This window comes from Procambarus clarkii, chromosome 7, assembly GCF_040958095.1.
Source record: "Procambarus clarkii isolate CNS0578487 chromosome 7, FALCON_Pclarkii_2.0, whole genome shotgun sequence".
Lineage (NCBI taxonomy): Eukaryota > Metazoa > Arthropoda > Malacostraca > Decapoda > Cambaridae > Procambarus > Procambarus clarkii.
The window spans coordinates 10,191,082-10,218,754 of record NC_091156.1 but is presented as its reverse complement, the minus strand read 5'-3'; the positions used below and the strand labels follow the sequence as shown (position 1 = coordinate 10,218,754).

At 39.8% G+C, this 27,673-nt stretch overlaps 2 protein-coding genes across 12 annotated transcripts in view; one reads left to right on the top strand and one right to left on the bottom strand.

The window, feature by feature from the left end:
- Positions 1 to 196: 196 nt before the first annotated feature.
- Positions 197 to 27,673, top strand: LOC123761341 (rho guanine nucleotide exchange factor 38). Its single transcript, XM_069314636.1, is given in 17 exon segments — positions 197 to 275; positions 6,570 to 6,670; positions 7,352 to 7,531; positions 8,322 to 8,492; positions 10,484 to 10,546; positions 10,548 to 10,606; positions 12,119 to 12,255; positions 13,984 to 14,114; positions 14,578 to 14,805; positions 15,187 to 15,351; positions 15,580 to 15,771; positions 17,658 to 17,822; positions 18,143 to 18,289; positions 18,768 to 18,890; positions 19,139 to 19,310; positions 21,278 to 21,609; positions 21,783 to 27,673. Coding segments are annotated over 17 exon segments (2,679 nt in total). The 3' UTR covers positions 22,017 to 27,673.
- Positions 23,294 to 27,673, bottom strand: part of LOC123761342 (excitatory amino acid transporter 3) — a 167,395-nt gene continuing 163,015 nt past the window's right edge. For all 11 annotated transcript variants that reach the window (XM_045747303.2, XM_045747304.2, XM_045747305.2 and 8 more), the window contains one exon: positions 23,294 to 25,813. In XM_045747303.2, the coding sequence (XP_045603259.1) occupies positions 25,639 to 25,813 (175 nt within the window). In that variant the 3' untranslated portion in view covers positions 23,294 to 25,638. The remainder of the gene's footprint in view (positions 25,814 to 27,673) is intronic.

The window sequence follows — 27,673 nt, the reverse complement described above, 5'->3', positions numbered from 1 at the left end:
TACATAGTTACCTTTGTTGCTTATTGGCCTCCTGCATGTGGATTTATTTACTATAATAATGCTATTTTTAGACAGTTTAATTTGCATGCATTCAGGAATTTTCCACTGTAGATGTGGCTCTATTTTTCAGTAATTACCCAAGAAGGTGAAAGAATTAAAACTTAACATCATATGTATACCAGCTGTACAGCTAAACATGGCCATCTGTATTAAGATCTTGGGAGATTCAACATCTTCAACACTACTTGGAGACAAACTGTATATACAAACTAACAGTAAGCAAGTAACTTTTGTATATACATCAGTAGGCAGCCTGTATTTGAACTAGTTTAGATGAGCTGTCAATATTAGGACATTGAATATCCCTATTGGGTGCAGTGGAGCTGCTCAAGTCTGGTTTTAATGTTTAAGATGGTTTGTGCAGCCTTGTACATTCAATAACAATACTAATGATAGCTAACTAAGAAAGGTGCATAAAATGACTTCTATAGAAAGCTCAAGGGCATAGACATTTATTATGCGGTACATCTCGTTAACATCAATCCAGCTACCACAACACCTATGTTGCTGTGGATCAACATGGTTCAGCATCAGTGCAGGTAACAAGAAGTCTTGGTGGAGGAGACAACATATTGTAGATTAAATTTGATTACATGAAATTTGTTCTCTTGTGAGTTTACAAGTTTATATACTACTACTGGCACAGTTGTGGGTTCATTGTGCACCCCATACTCATCCTGTGAGTGGTAGTTTGTTGTGCTCACCATACTCATCCCGTGAGTGGTGGTGTGTTGTACACCCCATACTCATCTTGTGAGTAGTAGTTTGTTGTGCACCCCATATTCATCCTGTGAGTGCTAATTTGTTGTGCACCCCATACTCATCCTGTGAGTGGTAGTTCATTGTGCCCCCCCCCCTACTCATCCTCAATGAATGTATTTTACTAGCATTTTAATATAAATTAAGAATAAAAGCTCAATAGGTTTACGAACCCCTAATCAAAATAAGAGCCATCACTAATTGTCATGACAACCCGCCCTAGGCTCCATTTTCGCTTCCGACAAGCCCTTGTTTGATTGTTGCCGCCGGAGATGGGTAGTGGATTGATTGATGAAGACTAAGCCACCCAAATTGTGGCACGGGCATGAATAGCCCGTAAGTGGTGGCCCTTTTGAGCCATTACCAGTATCAAGAGCTGATACTGGAGATCTGTGGAGGTGCGGCTGCACCCTGCGTGACGGGTAGTGGGTCCCCTTCCCTGCTATATAGTCGTAATGGCTTGGCGCGTTCCCCTGATAATGCCCACCACCACACAATGCAGGATGCATACCCACAACAGTTAACTCACTCCCGGATACCTACCTACTGCCACTCTTTCTTTACACGACTTAACAGTGCTACAGGAAGGATTAAAACCTTAATTTTTCTTTCCAAATGTATATTTGTCATAATTTGGTATTAAAAACAAAATAAATAAATAAATGTTTATTCAGGTAAGGCAATTATTCAGGTTCAGGCAAAACGCATATATATTATTATTTACACTAAATCCGCTAGTCAAAATTTCTGACGTTATCGTATATGCACTACAAAACATGAATATATTTAAATGTTGCGATGACAATGACAGCAATCATTATATGGATAGCGTAAATAACAAGGGAGCATTAGCGCCTCTGGTGGTCAGACACTTAAACTGTATGGTTGAAAGGTTGACAATTCTGATATTATGGTCAACCAAGGGCGAGTCGAGTGTTTTGGGTCCCCACTTCATAAAATGTGGTCATTTGACGACGAGCAGGTGATTGGCATGGTTCAAGTTGATTAGCTGTGAGTACTGTAGCTCTGTACACTAGCCTTAATTGTTTAACCAACACAATATAGAAGGTAGTGTTCGCGCGTGTACTTAATATTACGGTATTCGTTATTATTTTTTATATTTTACGTATTTAGGCAAAACAGAGTTGTGAGTGTCAGGTGGCAGCCATAGGTGTACCCGCTAGTTGGTCATTAGGGCTAGTGGTGGCCTTAATAGCCATGCTCGTGGTTAGCCTATAGCCTAACACCAACAACAAATCTTCGACATATTTTAATGTGAATGAAACTAGAAATTTGAGCCACATATTGTGTAAAGTGCCCAAGCTAGTGTGGATGGAGTGGAAGAGTGCAGGTTAGTGCGATGAGCATGATTCAGAATGATGGAAGGAGAAGGTCTCGTATGGTGAAACACACACAAATCACATTAACGTGACATATATCAATGAGAAAATTCACTAGGATTACAGGTGGGCGTGAACCGACGACCAGCAGGCCGCCTACTCAGGGACCCGAGGGTTCCAAAAAAGCCAAAACGTGTTTAAATACTCTCAGGCTTCCTGTCCCCCCGACACCATGAATTATGATGTCGCCCTAGCTTTTTTTTTTTAGTGTTAACGAGTAGTGCGATGGAGTGGTAATATCAGGATGGCAATTATGCAGATAAATGTGGAAGGTGTTAATTGTTAAAATCTTTTTTAATCCGCGATCTAAAATGTATTCACCTGTAAAATCTTCATTTAACAAGGTAACCGGTAGGCTTCTACCGTTGGTTTAGTGCTTATAGATCATACGTTGTAATTAAGTTGTTTTAAGCATGTTGTTTAAATAATTTAGACCAATAGACAGCTAAATTAATAACACACAATACTTTTAACTAAGGTTAGCTAAAGGTTTTTAGTGTTAGACTCTAATAAGGTAATTTGTTTGTGTAACTTTAGAAGAACATTGATGCTTAAACTTAGCTTCACGAGTCCAAGACAAAAAGGTTTTCAGTTAAGCTATTGCAATCTTATTAGTTATGCCTACTGATCCGGAAGCACCCCTGGAGCTTCCGGAGTGTTAATAAGTGGAAAATCACCTTCCTGGAAGATATAATTCTTGAAAGTCTATTGACCCGGTCAGCCACCCCAACGGAGCACGCCCAGTCACCCAGCCCACACCTATGACATGTACGGGGCTGGCCTGAATACCACCATTTGGTCACCATTTGGTCCGGGAGACATCTCCCGTCACGCAGGGTTCAGTTGCGCCTCCACAGATCTCCAGTATCATCTTTTGATACTGGTAATGGCTCAAAGGGCCACCACTTACGGGCTATTCATGCCCGTGCCACCTCTTGGGTTGGCTTAATCTTCATCAATCAATCAATCAATCGGCCTGAATACAGACAGTGGAGTATAAACTCCATCAGGGATATCGAAAACGGTATATTCCGCGCCAGGGGACATCGCCAAAGTCCTGGTGCCAACAAGCGACCCCTTACAATAGCCAGCAGAGACCTTGTTCACTGTACGCTTAGCACTTTCTCAAACATTTTGGTCAAAAGCTCCTCCGTCATTTCAAATAGGGTTCCATGCACTTTTCGGTACATCAACGTCACACTCCAGTTGACCACTCGGACGGTGCCTACATCATCAGGCAGAGGGAATGAACAACCCACTCACCAATCGAAGAACTCCTGGAACAAAGCTTGCCGTAGAAATTTTACCACCACCACGGTGTCTTGATCGAACGAGCTACACGCCCACCAAATCCGCCAAGTGGACACTGAGCACCTGCACGAGCGCAACACCAAACACCATATACTCCACCGGTGTAGAAAATTAGTCAAGCCGAAGAAGTCTGCTTAAGTGGAGGCAATGACGACCCCATCCTGGAGCAGCTGTATCCTGTACCAGCAGAGGTACCACACAGCTGGTACGGAACAGTCACCCAATCACCGACTCTACGCCTCGCTCGTCAATTGAGGCGTGGGCACGTCCGCATCCCCTGGCGGCCAGCCAAGCTCCTCTGACAACACTCAGATTACGTCAACTTACACGCCGGTGTTCCCCAAGGCTCTGTTCTTGCCCCGACCCTCTACATCTTATACATCAATGACATTCCTGATCCTATTCATCCCACTTCATTAACTGTTATGCTGATGATGTCTCACCTTGTCACCAACCATTCCATAGACACATTATCACAAAGCTAAAAAAGAACTCGACGTTATCACTAAATGGGAGTATGACTGGCGCATTAGAACCAACTCTAACAAATCTAAAATCACTTACTTTTTCTGTAAAAGAACTGTACACCTCCTGTTCAACTCTATTCACGCTCCTAATCCTACTAACATTTCTGTATCTCCTTCCACCACAGTTCTTAGCCCACACTTGATCGACAATTACGCTTTCACACAACATCTATCATCTACCAAGATGTACAGCTCTCAACACCACAACCCCGTCCTCGACTCAAGTTCATTAATTACATCCAGCGGCCGACCCCACAGACGCATTCATAAATTTATACACGCTGTTCATTCAAATTGGGAATTTTCTCAAATATAAATTAATATTATAATATATTAGCATCTTTGTCTGGAGGACGGGCTGCGACCGCTGGATGTAATGGACTTAAGTCGAGGACTGGTTGGTCTTAGAGGCGAGCTGAGCTTATCGTGATCTACCTAAGAAGCTTCTTATCCCCGATAATGAGACACATTTATAAATGCACGCCCCCTCTGTGCTCAAAATATTAAGACCATGAGTTCCATTTAACTACCTGTTATCTGATTAGGAGTACTGATAGCTGTCGCTTTTATCCATATCTCTATTTGAGAGGGTAGTGCAGCCAGCTAGCTCAGTAGGGTGATTGCGTAGGTGCAACAGTGTGGGTTGCAGGGTGATAGCAATATCCCGTCCTATAGTCACCTTCCCACATGTGTAGGCGAGTGTATATCAGGACTAGAGATCGCTTCAAGTGCTTGTGTTGTGACGCAGTTATAAACTAGTATAGTAGACTTTAATTTTAACACCCAATTCTCATGAACCTTTCAAGAGAGCTGAAATAACTACACAAGGATATTATTGGTGCTCATTTGAGAAAGTTACTTAGAAAAATCAGTGATCTACATGTACTCGATGTTATGGTTAAATAAATGAAATGGAGCCCAGTGTGAATAATTTACAATGGGATTTATCAAAGACTGGAGGTGAGCTTTTTTTTAAAGTTTTGCATCTTGAGAACACGAGACTAACAGAATGTAAAGGGTGGGAAGGAGGATATCCCTTTAAAAGCTATTATAAAATTCTCGGGAATAATGGGGGGGGGGGTGACTTTGGACAAGCCGGTGGCTTCATGTTCCCGTCGAGGTCATTAGAGATGGTCGCCCTTTGATAAATTCAGGTGTCCTAGGCCCAATTGTCAGGCTGTGTGTGCTGTCCTTACACAGTCTCTCCCTCCCCCAATAACTTCAATTTTCTTTAGGTTCTCTACCACAAAATATCGACCTTTCAGTTTGTGAAAATTTTAATGTACATTTTTATTTTTTAAACCCACAGGGTAACGGGGCTGGGAAGGTACTTGCTTAGCTAGTTGTGCTTACGGGGGGTTGAGCTCTGGGCTCTTTGGTGATTGAGAGATAATAATGACTTGATAAGGGGCGAGGATGAGACTAAACACGGCCACAATTCATTTAATTTGTGGGTTTTGGTCATTTATTTTCAGACGTGTTATTGAGAGTTATTATCTGCATGTATTATAGATCGTAGATATAGAATTATCTACGCCTGTCAACATTCACACTCTTACTAAAGATTCTAACTAGTGGGTGCAGTTAATCTGACTCATTTTTGGCCTGAAGAGGGTCTTCACAAGTTTAATTCCACTTCCCTCCTGATTATATCCCAGTCCTCATAAACAAAGGTCAAATGCTCGTTAATCTAACCGCAAAACCCCCTGTTTATGACTTTAGAAATGCTTTACACACGACTCATAACTGATGACGTTCGAAACAATGTTTCACTGACGGACCTCTGTTTGAATCGCAGTTCTGTAAATGCTTAAATTCACCCACGTATTTTTTTTGTTTAGTTCCTTTATTATGCACCCCATACCCATCTTGTGGGCGGTAGTGGAAAGGGTTACAGAGGCACATAATGGGCTCAGGGACAAGAGGCCCATTATGTGCCTCTGTAACCCTTTCCACTACCGCCCACAAGATGGGTATGGGGTGCATAATACCACGTATTTAAAACACAAATAATTGACAACCGACCTAAACACCTAATCTAACCGAGACCTAACTGTAGATTTAACTCTTATACGTAGAATATAACCTATTTTTAATACAACTGTTAAAATTGATGTATGCGTCTTGGGGTTGGCCGTCGCTTTAACGAGCCTAACCTGTGGACAGGTTGACATATACAATTATTTATGCTCATTTTGACCAATTCACACTAGATGCTTTATGCGCTCAAATTATTTCAAGGTAAAGAAAACTGAGATTCGACAAATAGCAAGAAATATTTTTCTTGTGGAGTGAGAACATTTGATAGAAAACGTAGAAGACTGCAGAACAGTAATCTTACCATATAATTATATGTCTTATTCCCCGATAGATTTACAATGCCAAAATATTATTCAAGATTGTTGTAGAAGTTTTTCATAAGTATATCAACTATAGCCTAAATAGTAGTACCGCCAGTTGTCTGGACCAGCAAAATTGTTTACGGATATGACATGATCTTAATTGTATGCAGACGTTGACCGGCTTTCGCTGAGTGACTTCGACGACGATGACTTTTGGGACGACGAAGAGAGTTTTGAAGTGTCTGGTGAAGCCAGGGCGCTTACCTCAGAGGTAATATTTTTTGCCTGTTTGAGCAAAATACATTCCTGATAGATCTTGAATATGTTACCATAGTTTATACATTATATGCAAACAAATGTACAATGAGTCGTGAAAGTAAACAATTGAAATTGAAATAAGTTTATGAGGTAAAATACACACAAAGGGATGAGGTAGCTCAAGCTATTCTCACCTCGTTCAGTACAACGTGTTAATACATACATAAAACACACATCACAAACAATAAACATATTACCAAACATTCTGAGAGATAAACATATACATTTCCTAAAAAGTAAACATGTCCGGTGATTGTAAGTGGTACATTCTTGCTAAGTCACTAACACACACATAGTTTCATTTGGGTCTATAAAGGAAAAATTATGAAGCTGCTCTCCATTTTGTTGACAGAAATCGATCTGAGACGCGATCATTTTCTGATTGCTGTAATTTTTTTCTTACAAATAGGGATGAAACATACTGTTACCTATTATCACCCAATTCCTTGCGTACAGGAGATAGAATTCTAGGTGAATCGGATACTTTTGATATCGTTCGCCTTATGCGTTTTTGTTCTCGTATTGGCTTTCTTGGTGATATTTAGCGCCCTCTGATTATTTCGCACTTTGATGGTGCTACATAGCCTTCCCGGTTTGGTGCCTTCTTTTGATAATTACCTTACCTTGCGTACAGGAACTTGCACAACCACTGCACCGTGTAGAACACCTACCATGCTACGACCTGAGGGTGGCGGAGCTGGTGACGACGGAGCGGGAGTACATCACTGACCTAGAGACCCTCCTCCAGGTGGTCTCTCGTTTCTCCAGCAGCAAGCATATTGACCTAGATACTCTCCTCGGTAACATTCATCAGGTCGGTTTCATCTAATTCCTTGCCAATTCGCTACATCACATGTTGTAACACCGTAAAATTTGCATGATCTGACCTCAGGTCACTTGAGGCCATTAACGCTTAGAGGTGTGAGTTTCAGGTCGACAAACTGGCGCCTCTCAGATCCTTGTCTGTGACTCATGAACTACATATATTTTTAAATAAAAACTAAACCAAACACCTTTAACGGTGTAGTTGTACATGTATAAGTGAGCTGTATTTTGTACATTTCTGATTTGTAAATTGTCTGATGCTATCATCTCCAAAAGACCTATTTTGTTATTCTTTTTGGTACAAATTAGTCAAGCCGTCATTTCTGTTTATGAATAATCGGTTCTATATTCGTTGCTATGAATTCTTTGCACATAATCAGGATTTTAACATATATTATAAATTGTTTTTTTGATCTATAACCATAGTCTAGTCACCTTCAGCTAGTTCTAGGGAAATGCATAAAGTTTAAATTGCTTCTCATGTGAGAGTATCAGTAATAGGAGGAGTAGCATAATGGGTTCCTGGACCCATTATGTGTTTTTTGTAACATTTTCCACTACCATCACTAGATTAACTCTACTTGGGTAAAGAGTCCACTACCGCGCACAGGTTAGGTATGTGGTACTTATTAAAATTTTCTAATCTAGAAAACTCGTGCTAAGCAAAGCTTGCTTATGATAACTTATCTCCTTTATCCGTATAATTTAGCCCATCACATCTTAACCTAGTTGATTAATTATAAATATAGTGGCAGCTTACGCAAGCTTGTTTGGTTCAGGTGCTGGACGTGGCCAGGAATCTTTTGAAGGTTTTGGAAGGCGATCAAGAGAGCTGTGACGATGATGTTCCGGTGGGGAGCGCGTTTCTGCAGTTTGCGACAGAGCTAAGTCAGGTGTACAAAATTTACTGCTCTGGCTATAGCGTCGAAGTGCTCCCTCTGCTGAAGAAGGTAATTAACTGTCGGTTCTGCGTCTTAAGCAACCCGTCCTCCTAAAAATAATGTCGCTTTTGGCTAGTATGCGCGCTATGGCCAAACACTGACGTAACTTGAAATGAAATCGGCTCACGAAAGTGATGTACTGTCCCGTTTTCTGTTTGGGTCATCCAGCTTAGTCTGTTAGGTTAGGAGAGGACACTTTCAATTAACGTTTTTCATGACATTTTGAAACTTTAGGACAATTTTCCTGCCCTCCTAACCTACCAGAGGACCTTTAACTTACTGTTTTGGAAAAAAAAAAATCCCAAATTTATTTTTTAATTTTTTGTAATTTTCAAATTACGTCAATTTCCGGTCATACGTGCAAACGGCTAAATTCAGGCATAATTTGTAGGACAAGTTCTAAAGTTCAGGTTGTATCGGTTTCATTAGTTTATTTACCGGTCGGTAAGTAATGAATATGAACTCTATGAACTCTAGTGACATGAACTCTAATGCTTCTGCACAACACTTGCTATTCTTGTTGTACGGAACCCAGTGGGTGAGCAAATAAGGCTCCCTGTGCCTTGCCTCTCGGCAATCCCTATCCGGGATGTGAGGATTTGGTGTTTGGACCCATAAGAGAATTTCCCGGCCCGGGGACACAGTTACAGCCCCGCTCCTGTGCCAGGTAAGTCACTACGGGCTCACCATAGCCCGTGCTATTTGGAACATTTTGTTCCTAGTAGCTTAGAGAATGCTCTAGAGAAATATTATATGTAAAATTTTACCAAACCCGACATGAGACCTGCACCAAATAAAAAAACTATGGCAATTGTTAGCCATGAGCATCATACCGCGCTGAAATGTTTTATGATCTTTTCATGTTTGTCAATCCCAGAATTGTGCTTCGTCGTTAATTTTGGTATCACTGTGACCGCAATAAAATTCCCTTCACGGACATGGTGCATATAAATGTAAGAATCATGATCGCGGCCCACCCTCAAGAGTGTGTTAGGGGCTGAAGTTAAGGGGCTCTTACGGCACACCAGACGCAAGATCGGCGAAACACCTTTTGAAAAGTGTATATTCTTTTCACTGTCCTGACCTTAATTTTCGATGTACGTACTTAATTTTTGTACCAATGTTGTTAGCAATAGAATGTTCTAGAAGAACATATGTATAAAATGTCACACAAAGATGCGTTTGACCGGCACCAAATAAAGAAACTTCGTCGATTACACTCGTGTCAACATTACAATAGTTTTACCACGATGATACAAGCGAACTCCGTTCTCCTAAATAGGCTATGTGGCTATTAGAGAAAAACAAACATTTAATGGCAAACATGCTTAAATTATCCCCAAGTTGATCGGACGCTTGAGGTGCATTCAAGATAAAATATATGTCCTGCTCAAGTGACATATGGTGCTAAATTGTGGCGCAATTCTAAAGGCGCTCATTTTGAAACTACTACCAGATTGATCGGATAATATTTAAATTTTTAACAAATATTTTAATGAGTCACTCAGGGCCGCGTCGTCCGAGAGGAATCGAGAGAAAAATGAGTGACAAGAGATCTTGTCGCCAGCGCGCGAAATTAACATGTTAGTGGGACAGACGTAGTGTTTTGATGCTTGGAATCTTGACGATTCACATTCCTGATAGAATGGTGACGTCGGTGTAGGTTTAGAGTAAAAGAACTTGGAAATATTTGCTTTATTACTATCAGTTAAAGTAAAGAATGTTAAATAATGCATTAAAGATGGATGTAGCTTAGCTGAAACTTGCATTTAAGATATAACAAACTTGCAAAGCGGTGAAATCACACTATCGCCAAAAATTTCCTGTGACCTGGGGCGTCGGTGTAACAAGAAGCTATTGACCATGTAGAATAATCTACTAGACTTAAGGTAAGGTCTTGGTGTACCCTGCACTAGGAAAACAAAAAGACTGATTTAAGTTACTGGTTGAATATTAGTAGGTTAGTAACCCCAAGATAATTCATAGAATTCCCCTCACAGTACGAGGAGTCTGAGGAGGCCAAGGAAGAGCTGGCGAGGCTGGCCCAGGAACTGCAGTGTAGGCGGCCTCAACCTCCTCACTCTCGACACCGTCCTTATCAAACCTGTCCAGCGCATTCTCAAGTAAGTCTTGCCTGCCGGGTAACCCGAGGGATACGTTGGAGAGGGGGAAAGGATGGAGAATCAAAGGGGGGTAGTGTAAGGTTGGGAATACGGAGACTATCCACAGATTCTAGGGCTACCCCCGGATGAAAATCCACCCCCAACGCACCATTCATACAACATGCATCTAACTTCAATAGGGCTCAAAATCATCTCTGTGATAGTAGTTCCTTACAAAAAAAAAGTGCAAACATCCAGCTTGGGGTCACCCTTCTATCTTTTAGGTCACTAATAGCATCAGAAACATTGACAGGTGGGGCCCTTTGAGGAAATAATGTCCCATATGCTTATCAGAACATTTGACAAGTATCCCTGTTTTGTTACTCTATCCTTTGGGGATGTATTTTAATATCTCAATAAACTTGCTTGAACTTAGTCTGAAAAATGCAGCACGATATTTTTAATACACTTTCCTCCTCCCGGCAAACGAGAAAAAAAAGTTAGTGCAAAGTGCTCAGCGTTAATGGTGATCGAGCGGCAACACTGAAAAGTGTACACTCTTTTCACTGTCCTGACATTAATTTTCGATGTGCATATTTCATTTTTATACCAATGTGTTTGCAATAGAATGTTCTAGAAGAACATATATATAAAATGTCACAAAAGCATGAGTTAATCCACCACCAAATAAAGAACTACGGCGATCACTAGTCGTGAGCTCCAAACAGCGACGAAATGTTTCTATTCTTTTCATGGTTGTCAACTTCACACTTGTCCTACAGCGTTAAATTTGGTATCTCTAAGATTACAATAAAATTCTCTACACGCACATATGCATATAAATGTAGAATCATGATCGCGGTTTACCCGCAAGAGTGTGGGAAGTGGGTAAAGTGTTTACTCGTTACGGCACATAGGCGAAACCAATATTGAAAAGTGTGTATTCTTTTCACTGTCCTGACCTTAATTTTCTATGTGCGTATTTAATTTTTGTACCAATGTGTTTGCAATAGAATGTTCTAGAAGAACATATGTATAAAATGTCACACAAGGATGCGTTAGACCGGCACCAAATAAAGAAACTTCGTCGATTACACTTGTCGTGTCAATAATACAATAGTCTTACCACGAAGATACAAAACAATTCCGTTCTCCCATATAGGCTATGTGGCTATTAGAGAAAACGTAAATTTCATGGCAAACATCTTTATACTATCCCCAACTCGATCCGATAAGAATTGAAATATTATAGAACTATTTGTTCGTCAGACATAAAAATATATCGCGCGCTCACATTCAAGAGAAAAATAGTTGTCCCGTTTTTGTGTCCGAATAGGAGGAAAGAAATAATATTAAGATAGTCGTCAAAAATTTATTTGTTGCTTCATATATACGATCTCGTATGTGACCAAACTGCAGGATAACTCCATGCTGAAGTGAACCTTCGAACTTGAGACGTTCAATAAGAGGCTAAACTTGTTAACTGTGCTGACCTAATGTCGGTAACCATTTTGCGTTTAATATCCGTTGCAGGTACCGACTGTATGTGTCGAAACTTCTGGACAATACAGCCAGCACCGACCCTGACTACCACGACCTGCAGAAGGCCAGCGCCTGTCTTCAAGCTGCCGCCAGGGATGTCAATGAATATACCCGAGGCCTCGACCTTGGTAAGTGTCCCAATTTGACTGTGTACATCGTTTGCTCGTGAATTGTGAATAATTAATCCTCCGACTTCACTGGAGGAAACTCCTTATCAAGTTCAAATAAATAAATAATAATAATAATAAATATGTTTATTCAGGTAAGGTACATACATACAAGTGATGTTACATTAATGGATTGATATATAGATAGAGCTAGTACATACAATGCCTAAAGCCACTATTACGCAATGCGTTTCGGGCAAGAAAAACATTAATATCTAGAACTTAATACTAATTGAGCATAAAGAATAAAAAGTGTTGAGAACAAATACAAATAAAGATAAAAAAAAGGGGGAACACGACTGAAAAAGCAGCACAAATGCAATAGGTTGACAAACAGTGTTGATTAAAAAAAAAATAATAACAGACATGGGTTGACAATAGAGGAGTGAGGTAGGTTACAGGGAATTTATTAGGTAGTGTTTAGTTTTTATCTTAAACTGGTTGAGAGAGGTACAGTCTTTAACATGGTTGGGAAGGTCATTCCACATTCTGGGTCCCTTGATTTGTAGAGTATTTCTAGTTTGATTAAGACGTACTCTAGGAATATCAAAACTGTATTTATTTCTGGTGTGGTGCTCGTGGGTTCTGTTACAACCTTCAATGAAGCTTTTGAGGTCAGGATTGGCATTACAGTTCAGCGTTTTATATATGTATAATACACAAGAGAGAATGTGCAGTGACTTAATATCTAACATATTCAGAGATTTGAGTAAGGGTACCGAGTGATGTCTGGGGCCAGAGTTGGATATTGTCCTAGTAGCAGCTTTGTGTTGGGTAATAAGAGGACGTAAATGATTTTGGGTAGTAGAACCCCAAGCACAAATACCATAGTTGAGGTATGGATAGATGAGGGAGTAATAAGTATTGTATTGTATTTGTATTTGTGCTGCTTTTTCAGTCATGTTCCCCCTTTTTTTTTTATCTTTATTTGTATTTGTTCTCAACATCTTTTATTCTTTATGCTCAATTAGTATTAAGTTCTAGATATTAATGTTTTCTTGCCCGAAACGCATTGCGTAATAGTGGCTTTAGGCATTGTATGTACTAGCTCTATCTATATATCAATCCATTAATGTAACATCACTTGTATGTATATACCTTACCTGAATAAACATCTAAACATCTAAACATCTAAATCTAATAGATATGTTTATTCAGACAGGAAAAAATACATCTCGAAGGGATAGCAACATAAATATAGAATTTAAGCTCTCTTAGGCCTAATACAATAATTTTATAGTATATGCTATACTAGCCTTAGGAATAATTGGTTGGATGGGTTGATTTATTGGCGCTTTCGACCAAATAGTTGCTACAAATACTTAAAATCAACCCATCCTCCTGAAATAAGGCACACTATCTAGCAGCCAACAAGCAAGTGGACCTCGGAACCCCCCACACAACTCTACCTGCTTATATTTAAAATGTAGCCCAGTGATCAGTACGGTTGGTTCTCAACTAAAATGGTCTCGGGTTCGATTCCCGGGCAGGAAGAGACATGTTGTCTTACTTGTGAAGCCTCTGTTCTCAGAGTAGTATATACAGGTACCCTTGGAGTTGATCAGGTGTTGTGGGTTGCGTCATGGCAGAGGCTTCAATCAGCATGACATCGGGATTTCTGTACCCGAAAATGGGGAAACTATTCACAACATATTCTAGGAGCGAGTTATGTACTGTGTGGCATTACAGTGTACAAGTACAGGGAGGATGTGGACCACTCCCTCAGCGGCAAGATGAGACGGGTCACCCTCCATTCCATCGCCAAGAAATCTGCAAGAATGTCTACCATCCTTTCCCAAAAGCTGGGCATCATCAGCCAGGTATTTTGCCGTAGATTTAAAGTCTTAAGCCTGAAAGCCCTTTTAAATTTAGTAGATGGGATAGTTCAGTGAATACAAAGTGCTAGTAGATATATTAAGGCTAAATTTTTTTTTTAAATCGTTGAAATCGTTCTTAAATTTGCAATTTTCACCTACCAGGTAATTTAGAAAAATAATCTTAATTATGTTGAAAAATTAAAATGTCTGTAGTAGAGCGAAACACATGGGGGAAAGAGATAAATATTTAATAAATGAAAATAGTAAACATCGAGAAAGTAGCAATTATAAGCAAATAAACAAGACGTAATTGAACACGAAATAACAAAGTACAATTAAATTGCATAATGCACAAATAATAAATACTGTACACTAGAAATGAATTTAACCACAATGAACACGGAGTAAAGAGGCTATGAAGTAGCCTCTAAACTATATTGAAAGCCTACCAAATTCCCCACCACAGACCACGAGCACAGGCTTCGACGAGGAGGAGGCCAAGTTCCGGAGTGTGGAACAGGCGGCGAGGTCGCTGGTGGACCACGCTACGACCCTCCTGGAGGCGGTGAGGGCCAGACACACGGCCGAGTTGATAGTGTCTGAGGGACTGGCCGAGATCCTTCCCAATGCTCCCAGTGTTCAAGCCATCAAAGAAGCCACGCTAGACTCTTGCAATAGGGTCCTACAAATGTTTGTAGGTTTCACATTTCATTATATGGTGTAAACCAGTACCAGCTATATTTCCATCTTGATATTTTGATAACACGATATCACGATAAGCTTCTAACTTATTTGTTTCTTAATAAATGATATCAAAACAGTGTTTCATGCATGAGAATATTAAATGAATATATAATGTATAAATTAATAATGTAGTGACTCGAATCAAGGTTATTATGGGATGTTATTTAAATTAAACTGTTAAGGTTGTATCGTGGGGAAGGTCAGTAGTTCGACCTTGATGTGAGACATCGATAAGAGCCTAAAGTATACAGACACAAGCTTCCTGTCCCTGACACAACGAATTATTATTTAAAGTAAATGATAACGCCGCTTGTTCCTCCCCAATCGTCAGGACAGAGAGGTCCAGGAGCGGGTACTGCAGCCTGCAGTACAGGTGGGGACGCTGTGCGCGGCGCCTGCCAGACTCATCCAGAAGCGTTACCACAAGAAGCTGGATTATGACGCAGCTCAGGCTAAACTGCAGATGGCTAAGGACACCAACGTCGCTACTGTAGCTGTGAGTCCTAGTTCGTCATGGGGGGAAGCCTATCGTTACCTGGGTTGCCCCCATCTAATGACTGGAACAAATTAATGTATTTAATAAACAACTACAACGTCTGTATATGTAACTGCTCTTCTAAAGCTTAATATTTTCTTTGTGTAGGTGCGTGCAATGAATCATTAGCATTATTACTTGGGTTTTCTTAATGACGTTACGATGTCTTAACTGTACACATTTTCCCAGGAGGAGGAGGAGGAGGAGGAAGACACGCACGAGACTGGGGATTATGAGTCGCTGAACACACTGTTGCTGGAGGAACTACCCATCCTCACCCATTGGGCCACGGAGATGCTCACATTCGCCATACGCTCCCTCGCCGCCTCTCGCCTCTACCTTCAGGGACACCTCGCTAAGCTTTACCTCTTGCTGGCACAGGTGAGTTTGACTTAAGCTCTTCCATCCTAATGCCGAGTGTTGAATCTTCTAGTTGTAAAGTGGACTATGGTCTTAGTCAAGTTGTTTATGCGCGACCTCACGTCAGACTTCTTTGTCTAATTCTGTCCAGAAATGTATTCTAATGGTCTTTCAGTTGGTGAGGGCTTAGTTAGGGCTTTAATTAGGCTTGATTCGGTAGCTAAACAGGCATAAACATGCTAGAGTTTAATCAACTTAGGATCAACGTCGATTACGTTACGTGAACGTGAACATGTTACAAGTTACATGGACGTAGTTTGGCTAGAATTGTTCAAGAAAGTTTGTATACAATTTGCCACTGCTTTCAGATTTTAGGAGTTTGTTCTCAAAACTACTGCAATCATACAAAGTGAGCCGGCTCTTTCATATTAATAATTATGTTATTGAGGAGACTGGCTTCTTCCCGTAGCTTTAATTTTATTTATTGTTTTAGTATTATATTTTACGATTTTAAAAATACATTTCCTTCTCCCCCTCTCCCATTAAGGTAAATGTAGGCAAGTACTGTGGTGTTGTTGACTCTTGGGATCTGGGTTGCATCTGGTGATTGAGAGTAGAGTTTTACTGGGGCAGGGTTACGTCGTTTGTTGTAGAAGAAGTATGTGATTTTGGACTTGTTGGGATTTGTTTTTATCCGCCAGTCGTGTTCCCAGAGGGTTACTTTGTCTATTTCTTCCTGTGCTTTCCGTGTGAGGGCGTTAATCGTGTAGTCCGAGATCAGTGGGGTTACGTCGTCAGCGTAGCAAAGGGTCATTGATGTCCAGTATATTGGGTCAGGAATGTCGTGTATATAGAGTATGTATAGGGTTGGTGAGAGAACTGAGCCCTGGGGGACACCTGCATTTAGGTTGAAGTAACCTGACAGCTTGCTGAGGAACTTGATCTGCATCTTTCTATTTGTTAGAAAGCTGCAAAGTAGCCTCTGCATGTTGTCAGATAGTTGAAATAGAGTGCAGAGTTTGTATCGTAGGCCGTCGTGCCATACTGTGTCAAAAGCCTTTTCAACGTCCTTTGCTATGAGGGCCGTCTTGGCCCTCTGGTGCTTATTTATGGAGAGGTAGTTTGTTATTATGTTCAGTGCGTCTTGTGTTGAGCGGTGTTGTCTGAAGCCAAATTGTTTGTCTGCAATATGTCTTTGTGTTCTAGGTGATTCCTGAGTTTATGATTAATGATTTTTTCGTATACTTTCCCTAGTGTCTTTAGTAGGCTAATCGGTCTGTAGTTCTTAGGGTCTGTCGGGGATTTTGGGGGTTTTGGAATGAGGATTGCTGTGGCTTCTTTGAATGGGCTTGGGAAATATCCTGATGCTAGTGAGGCGTTGTGGACGTCTGTGAGTGCAAAGATTAGGGGGTCTGGAAGTTGCTTGAGGAGAGCTTGGCCAATGCCGGAGGCTCCTGGGGCTTTTCGTCTGGTGTTCTTGAGCATGAGTTTAACTTCTGCAGGTAGTATTGATTCTGTGAGGTCGCTTTGTAAGTTGTCTAGTGTCGTGAGGTCAATGGTAGGGTAGTGTGTGATGGCCTGAGGGTTGTGCCGGATCCATGTTTCTACTCTGTTTATGTTTTGTATTGCTGTTGGCTGTGGGGGGTGGGGATTGAAGATGTCCTGCCAGTGTTGTTTAAATATGTCTACTACTACTGAGGGATCGGTGTAGTTTTGATTGTTGTGAGTGATGTATGTAAAGACAGAAGAGGAGGGGTTACCCTTGATCCTCTTTATGAAGTTCCAGAATTGTTGTGGAGATGTTTTCCTTTGTAGTTCAGCTACGATAAAAACATACGATAAAAAGATTAGTCTCCTATAAATTTGGCTGTGAAAGATGTACCAACATGTCAATCTCCATTAATCAGGAGCCGCTGTTGGAATATATCGACCCCATTGAGGCAAGAGAGAGAGCAGAGCATCTGGTTGAGCAGCTCCGGCTCCTCCTGCCATCAGATTACCACAAGAAACACTCCTGGGATCATCACTACAGCAGAACAAACGATGCCAATACTAGAAAAAATGAGAAAGCTGTAAGTTACATTAAAATATATATTTATAATTGTTTTTACTGTTATAATATTGGGAGGTTATGCAGAAGAGCACTTTTTCCATAATGAAAATTATTCAGTCTGACACCACTATGCTGCACAACTCCAAAGTGATATGATATGGCACCAGTTGAGGGCCTCCAGACCTTTCCAGTCGATTCAGTCAAGTTCTGGGTTGAATAGCTTTTGTCCTATTGTGTCAGTTAAGGCAAGTGTTGGAGTCACTAGAACATTGGTTCAAGTCACTGCATTGCTCCAAATTATTTTTTCATAAAATATCCTTATGTGCTGATCATCTACAGAAGATGGAGTTGTCTTCCCATGTGTTGCTCTCAAAGACTCGGCTGCAGGCAAAGAAAAGTGCTCCAGAGAGCTCCTCCAGTACCTTGCTCAAGCCCTCCAGAGTCTGTAAGAGTGATCCCACGAGAGCCATGGATACGCTCCGCAAGGTAAGAAGTCACTTAACTTTCCTGACGAGAGAGTACTGATAAGATCATGGCAAATCATCTTATTCACTTAATACCTGACTGCATGTTGCTTAGAATTAAGTGTGCTAAGCCAGTATTGTCATTTAATACTTGGAAGGGATATGAGGACATAATAAGAGTCAAGATACCTGTATAATGGAAAGAAGGAACAGTACCCAACCTCTTAGACCATTGGGGATTGAATACCAACACTGTAAGAAGCAAGGCTGGTGCTCCACTGACCAGTTCTCCTCACCCCCCTCCCCCCCCCCCCACCCACACGTCGACCCCCACATCCCACACTGCATTCCTTGTAGATACTGACAGGGATATAAAAATACAAATCTGTTCCTTGTCACAGGTTCAAAATAAGCCATCATGACATCCAATAAATTTGGCGATCCAAAGTTTGTTTAGTTAAAATTCTTGATGTATCTAATATCTTCAATTTTTATTGCAGAAGGGAAAAGATAGAAAGAGGCTAAGTTTACCAGTGGAGTACTTGAAAGGTGTGGCCACCACCCTGCAAAGTCCGCAACACCCGGTCACCAGCACACTTCCTACATGTACGCCAGAGGTCAAGGTGTGAGCATTAGTTGACATAATTATAGAAATTGTGATTACTAGTTAGTATCTTGACCTGAAATGATTTAAACATGGGGGTTCTATTGTACAATGCTATGTGTGGCTTTGAAATAATGTACCATTTCCAAAATCTGCACAACAGTACCTTCAACTATGTATATGAAATGAGTCATTACTAATGCAATTAACAGTACTAAAATAAATAATAACAACAAATATGGGTATATCATTTCCATTTTCTTGCAGAGAAAAGATGTCGTTCTGGGCAGCTACCCGAGAAATAGCCTGTATGTAGCACAGAGGGCTCACGTAAAGACTCGGGACAATGAAGTTGCCCTGACAGCTGGTCAAGTGGTTGCTGTCCTCAAGAAAGCTGACCCGAGTGGTGATGCAAGCTGCTGGGTAATCAATGATGGAGGTGGGTTGATCAATGTGATCATCATACTAGATGGGGGTACCCGGCTGTACATGGGTCTCTTCCTCCCCACTTCCCTTTGCACCTTCCCTCTCCTTCCTTCTGGACCCTCTACTTCCCTCTAAGAAAAAGCAATATTTAGCTGTTTCAGTTCTTTGTTAAAAAGTCTATGGCAAATAAGTAACCTTTATTTGAGACTTCATAATTGCCTGGAGGGAGGGGTTTTTCAATATTTGCCCATACAGTACAGGGGAACCTCAATACTCAAACCCAATTGGTTCTTGAAGGCGGGGAGGGTACTCTATCTGTTAAAGTACTGAACAATTTTTTCCATTAAGGAATAATGTAAAATGGATTAATCAGTTCCAGACCATAAAAATAAATATATTGATGCAATAGATAAAATGAAATAAATGCAAATATTGTGTACACTTCATCTCACCATTGTCACAGCTGTCACCGATATTTATCAAGAAAACGTTGCACTTTTCCCCATTTTGCACACATTTCTTTTATTAGAGAACTAGATTTAGGCATACCCAATGCAGACATGCGGGAACTACTTTTATATTTTGCTATGCTTTTTTTTTCTTTCTTTCTCTCTTCTTTCATCTAAATCATGGTTCTAAATAATTTTCTCATTGCTTGGCTCTTACACATTTTTAGATGTGATGGTGACTTATTTACAATAAGAATATACTGTACAAGTAAACACGAGAAGGTTTAGAGAAGTCTAGTGGTGGTGTGCACTGAATGACAGCTAGTAGGAAACCGACTTGTCTAGGACACATGTTTACTTTTGAGCGCTAAACAAGTGGTCGACTATCGAACATGAACACAATTTGATTGGGGGTGAGGGAGGGATCCCTGTTAGAATACCAAGGTTCCACTGTATTTTTTAGTGTAGCATTAGGGCCAACTGGTCTATAACACTCAATGTGTTGTGTTGGAAAGTTGCAAGCCTCTGGTCTCCAACCTCAGATATAGTACAGGGTACCTGGAGGTGCTCAGGTTAATCTCTCTCCTCCCATCCTCATTGAACGCTTTTCTTTCACATCTTTCCCTTGATCCCTTCCTCTCGGAAAATGTATTATTAAGGTGGACTGTAACAGCCGAGTGAATCTCTTATTCCCTCACTTTGTCCTTCCTCTGTACCCCTCATCACCTTCTCAGAAAATATATTAAGAAATTGTGTGGGTAAATGGGGAGTAACTTTACACAGTAGGGATATGACATTCCTGATCTTATCCTGGAATAATTTGACCGTGAAAATTGCTTGGGGAAAGGGAAGGGTGGGTGTTTGCATGCTATATTTCTTAAATAATTTAACTTGGACCTAACCTGACCAGCCTATGTCCATCCCATATCAAAGACCATTTCTTCTACAAATTTGACATTAACTAAGCGTGTGGGCCTCCAACTTTTGGCATTCTCGTATACAGGTGTATAGTGTTATACACTTGTATATTTCTTTAAACTTGGAGATGTAGGCATGTTCAAATGTATGATTTCCACATACAAATACAGAAATACAGTTCATATATACAGTATCACGATCTATAGCTATGTATTTAACCAAGCATTTTTATGTTGATAATATAAAAATGCAACTATTGTTTTATGTATGTATAGACACGCATACAGCATAGCAGTAATATCTATAAAGTTGTACAAGTCAGATATGTAGGTACACCGGCATAAATGTTGGACATTTTGTATGAAGTTGGATTAGGTAACTGACTCGATAAACCATAGTGAACATCTAAGGGAGAGGCATTGGTTAAAAGTATATATGCACCCACACTATGGAGTCAATGAGTATTTAGCCCTCAACTATTAAACAGCATGCAAACCAAGAGTACCACCTTATACCTACAGTATTTACTAAAGGCAGATACTGTATAGTATATTTGTGTACTGCACAAGAGTAATTAATGCATAGGCAGATATTTAAAATTGTTTTGTTGCAGAGAATGTAGGCTTGGTGAGTGCCTCTTGTTTAAGAGAACTGGAAGGTCACAACAAGTGGAATGGAAGAACCACCACAGCAACTTGTCAAAATAATACCTTGGCCTGCACCACCCCAGAGCTTCACCTGCAGTCAACACTGCCTGTCCCACAGTCTGAAGGCATCGACTTACAATCTGCTTCGCAAGCGCTTAACCTTCCTGTGAATCAGTCCAAAGTCTCTGAACCTCTTACTACAGGCTATCAGAGTCTGGATACCAACAGCAGCAGCAATAATTTATGTAATGCTAAGGAGGAGCAAGTTTCTGGCTCCTACCCATGCAGTGACCCTCAGGTAATATACTTCATACAGTATATATAATTTTACTGTGCTACAACACTTGTGCAAGTTTTATCTCTTGCAGTGTCTGAATATCTTAAGTATTATTAATAAACAGTAAACTATAGATGGGTACATTAAGTGATTACAACTTTTTACTTCTTGACATGTATGGAATATGTTTCCAGGTGTTTGTGGCCCTCTACGACTTTGTAGGTACTGATGAAACACAGCTGAATATGCATCGTGGCCAACTAATTTGGCCAATTAGCATAAAGTTTCCAGACTGGTGGTATGTGCATGATGATAGTGGTCATGAAGGCTATGTTCCTGCAGCCTTTCTTCAGAAGTCTGATGGTGGTCTAGAAAAAACTAGCAAAATGCAAAATTCCAACATTCAGAACGTAACTACTATTCTTTGATAATGGACTAACGTAAAATATACCTGCCCACCTCAAAATGCTGTAAATCAACTAAATTGAAGTAGCCATCACACTCAAAGCAGTTGGGAAAGTGATCATGGCCGGTGAAGAAACCAACAGTAGTATAGTATATTATTGGTAGTATTGTTTAACAATACAATCTAGGTCACAGTGTGTATAAAATAAGAGCAGTAGTGGTGACAAAAGCATTGAAATTTAAGAATGAACATGTTAATGCTCCTTACTTATGATTCATACCGTACTATATCTTGGTTACATTTTAAACGTGAACAGGTAGTCCATACCTGAAAGTGGCATGAACAACATGCACTTTAAGAATACAGTAGTTCAGTGTTGCTGCATTAGTTTAACAAATGGCACAATTTAGTGTTGTACCTTCATCTTGTTGCCTCTTATCAAGACCAGCAAATGAACATGTTAATTTATTTTTTGGCCCACAATTGTGCAGCTATCATTAATAGTTGTGTAAATACCTAATATCACTATCCATAATGATTCTGGAAAACGAACAAAATTTGAATTTTAAGCAAATCCCGAACAGGCCCATACTGTTATCCAGATTTTGGAGATGCCATGGTACAGTAGTAAATGTTAAAAAAAAAAAAATTGGCTAATAAGTTATGATAGTTACACATAAAAAGAGACCATTACTGTTCTATTTGAATAGTAGTTCTACTTTAGGGTAATCTAATTCTAGTTTTATATTATAAATTTATTTACTTTTACTGCAGTTTGAGCTTAAGATACAGCTGATTAGAAAGGGGTAAATATTTTAAAATTGTGTATAGACTGCCTTTAAATTTGAATAAATTATACAGTACAACCTGTTAAGCTAAACATTTGGTGGCATCTTTCTGAAACGTGCTACAGTATATCACATTTTGAATCATTACAATCACTATGACAGACACTAACATGAACATTAAATGATATTTGGTCCATTACACTGTACTCTTGTAATTTATTGTTTTGGCTCAAGTTACCCTTATAGCTCTTTTAATAGCACTTTCTCTGTAACTAGCTGACATTGTAACTATAAGGTGTGAAGGATAGATGAAATTGTTTATGTAATAATCTAAGATGAGGTCTGATAAAGACCTTTTGTGTGCCCTCTGTAATGCTTTTTGCGCTACCGCTCACAGGATGGGTATGGGGGTCCACAATAAACTAGCTGCCTCTGGCGGCAACAATCATCAAATCACCCTTATATAAAGTCCATTTACAAAAGTAATAACTGGAAAATCACATGACACGTGTTAAGACACTGTATATTTAATGTTTGCTCAATTTGAGAAATACATTTGTTACACATTCAACAAGTTTTAAACATGTTAAAATTACTTAGTGGTTTGGCTTATCAGGTTCACATAATACAAAATTAACAATGCAGTACCTTAATTTACCTAATTATTAATGTTCAGTATCTAGGACAGTTATTTCTTCCATTTCGGGAAAGCTTTTCATTCTCTTACTGCTCAAAATCAGTAGTTTATTCAAATTTAGCCTTTAAAACAATTTTATGGTTAATAATTGTCAGTACATAAAAACTTTAGCTGAATGTATTACACAATGTTGTCATCAGGGGTGTGTATACAGGTATCAATGTTTGACCCATTGACTAATAAATATCAAATCAACAAATAGTTTATAAGAAAGTTAAATTTTTTGACAAGCACAAACATTACTTAACATATCTCAACTACCTAAGATCTATAAAAACATTTACTAGCTTCTCTCAAGTACAATACGATATGATATGAAGCAGGGTAACCTTAATTCTAAATCGGTTACTCGTATATCAAAACCCTCAATTAGCCACAAAACCATGCAGATTTATTTTCTGCTGATAAAGGGCCATTATGACTATATATTACTTCATCTCCAAGCATACAGTTTGCCCTCACTGGCTTGTCTGTGTTTCTACAGTTGTGAGGTAGCAAGCCACATTTTTTCCAGGAATTTTAATATAGCATTCTGTACAAACATCATTCCCCATAGAAACCCCTACTGGTTTATGAATTGCTTGTTCCATCACAAATACTGTACTGTACAATGAACACGTGTACAGTATGAACAAAATTAAGGAAAATTTGTCAGGCTATGCCACTGAACAGATGTGAATTCTACTGTTGAACATCAACCATTGCTTTATCTAACAAGATTAAAATCTCCATACATTACATATTAATATAGTAATGCTTTAAAAGCAATCGAGACCCAGCTTTTGGGAGAGCCATCGCTGGTTTCCAACAGACTTAAAATACGGTGGAAAAATCTTAAGTCCATTGACGTTTTTAATATTGTTAACCAATTTAAACAAAGTGTCAATCACTAACCAGTAGAGTTTTTATACAAGATGAAATCCACACTTATGACAGAAGTGTGTGTGGTGATTGCTGAAGAAAATATTGCTCATTTTCCCATAAAGCTAAACTTCATTCAAGGGTTCTCAAGAATGGCTGTGGAAACATGTGCGCCCAGGGATTATACCCCTTAAATACACATATTTGTACATATTCATCGAATATTTACATGATAAGAGTACACGTGAAACCCAAGCCATATACCCTGGCAACTTCAACACTACTAGTTAATAAGGTCATGCAGAAATTTGGTTTTATTGCTTGGTTTCACATGCCTATGTTTATAGTATCTACACATCTGAAATGAGGATGAAAGGATTTTCGCGACATCATATGCTAACACAAACACAGTAGCCGAGGCCCTACAACTTTACAACAAATATATATATAATCTCTATACCTTCCAACAAGACAATTACAAAACTGCTTATATATATATATATGCCAAGTAACATATCTAAGCAAGATATTGTCAATTGAGGTACAATAAATGCACCATTTTGTATACACTATTGTGTATCATTCTTGGCTATTTTGATAAAATTTTAGTCACTAGCGGAGAAAAGAGGATTTACTATTAAAATGTAAGTGGTAATTTGTATTTCAAGTCAACTTTCATATGCAAACAAAACTATGCTTGCAAGAAAATTTATTTAAAAAATATAAACTGCTGCAACTGAAATGAACAACAAGTAAAAACAATACCTTACTAAAAGCTGCACTGCTGATGCAATTACTGTATGTCCATATTTAAAAAAGGTCTAGCAAAATAACAATTGTACATATTTTCTTATGTAGTAACTTAAATCAATTTTCTAAAATATTACACCAATTTGTTCATCAGACAAAAATGGAAATCTGACAATGTATCAGATCAGGTATTTATGACGTCCTCAAGCAAGACCCCCTTAATCACAATACTATGCCTGGTCAAAATTGTATATATACAAATATATAGTGTATATCTCTCTTCCATGTAAAAATACACAAATTCACCTCTGGAGGACATGGAAGTATCTTTTTAAAATTTGCCAACCATGGCAAGGCATGAAGTCATTGAATACCTTTGGAACACCATTCTAAAGGAGAGTTTCATGTTGCAAAGAAGTCAGTTCCTTCCAGTCCTGCTTTGCATTCCTGGCCGAGTTGCTAGTGCCAAGGCCCTGGAGTCGTAAAGTTGAAGGGCTAGTAGACCCGGTAAAATTTATATCGAGCTGTGGGTTATATTCTACCTTTTCTCACATTTTGCTGCACTCTACGGCATCCATAGCAATTTCATTGGATGGTCGATCCACGTCACCATTAGCATTAGCATTAATGTTCATTTGCTCAAGTTCCTTCTTACTAAGTTCATATACCAGCCCAGCACCAATACTGTCGCCAAGAACGTTGATCATAGTACGGAATCGATCACTGAAACACAAAAATACAGTGTTGAATGTAATGGAACACCTCTCTATTAGAGCCCCGGTGGCTCCCTGTAACTATTTTCCCGAGATTACTCCTATCTAACAGTCAAATTAATTGCACAAGTTCATTTGGCCTACCAGGGACCAGTGCCAAAACCTGGTCACTTCACGAGGCACAGGGAGCAAATGACATTCCACCAGCAAACTAGAGAAAATCGGCAAAGCTTTACGGACAACAGGTGGGTTCTCAAGACTTTTGTGATTTAAAGTGCTAAATACTCTCCAAACCAAACAAAAACACAAAACTAGCTAAAACCAGAAAGTACCAAGTGCTGCCCAAGCGACTAAGCGCTCACTCCAGTGTCTGCCCACACATCAGTTCAGGAGCAGATAAACACTGCCAAGAACCAGTGAACATCAAAAGTAGGGAGACATGGAGCCATAAGGGCTCTGCCATAGAAAGGCATTTCATTACATTCAATGGTGGGTTTCCTGTACCTAAATACTACAGAAAATTGGAGGGACTTGACAGAGGAGGAGGAGGCAGCAGCAGGAACCAAGATGAGGCACCAACACCTGGGAAACCATGACTTGGGGGGGAGGGGGTTGGGGGGGGGGCCAACAAAGGACCGAAGATGACCCGAGACACTGAATAAATACCTGGATGCCATGACCGTGTTAGACTGCCAAACCCCCCCCCCCCCTTTTCTCCCCACAAGCCAAAATATCTGCCAAAGCATATTTGAAAGACCACCGAGTGCACCATGTTTGCCATCATTGGTGACACACTGCAAGCTATCTAGTCTTTATGACATTGGACAACCCAAGAAATACAATCCTTGGAACAAGGGATGAATGAGATGATAAACCCAAACAGCATTCACCAAGGCTGAGGTGGCAGGATGCAGGAAGTGACAAATTGCTGCCACCTGACAAATGATGCACCCCCAGCATCAACAACAGACTCCTCCAGAAGCCTGCTGACTCATTCTTCACCAGAAAAGGAGAACACTGTTGAATATGAAGAAAATACCCACAGGACAAAAAAAAAAAAAAGTACACCACTGCAACAACCAGAGGCAAGAGCCACCAAAAAACACACCGAATTAACAAAAAATACCAAGAATAATCCATGGGCATCCAAGGGCCCAAATTAGGCCTCCCACAGGATGAGCCTTGGGATGGCTCTTAGCTTTAGACGCTCTTTAACTTGCCGAAAGATGCGACAAATGAGCTCTAGAGCGTTACTCTAGGCTACGCACCAGCAAATAAACTGATGTGTAACTGGACTGAGCTGAGCTCTGGGCTGCCAAGAGGCATCATTCGGGGCTTTTTGGTTTTAGCCAATTGTGGATTTTTATTTTGTTTGGAGAGCTATTTGGCATTTTATTTTAGTTTGTCTTGGGAACCCAGCAGTTGTCTGAAAACCTTTGCCGACTTTCTGGATGTTTTCCAGGTGAAATGGCAGAATGTCATTTGATCCCTGTGACTCCTGTGAAGGGGCCAGGTTTTGGTTCTGGTCCTAGGTAGGCCAAATTAACTGCTTCTTTACCACTGATGTGACAATCAGAATAAGAGATCAGAGTAACCTCAGCGAGATACCTACAGGGTGCCACCAAGTGGCTCCCCCAGAAAGTTATATTAACTACAGAACATTATAAAAGGCATAAGCAATTATTTACAAAATACTAAAATAAAGACTGAAATATTATGTATACTGTAATATTCAAGTGCATGTACTCTAATGATCCAACTAATTTTCTTCAAATGTTCTTACCATGTACCTGTTAACTTTTCAATTTTGTAAAATTATGGACATGTAAAATTTGATGGTTTGAAACAAAAATAAAATAGATTAATTTAT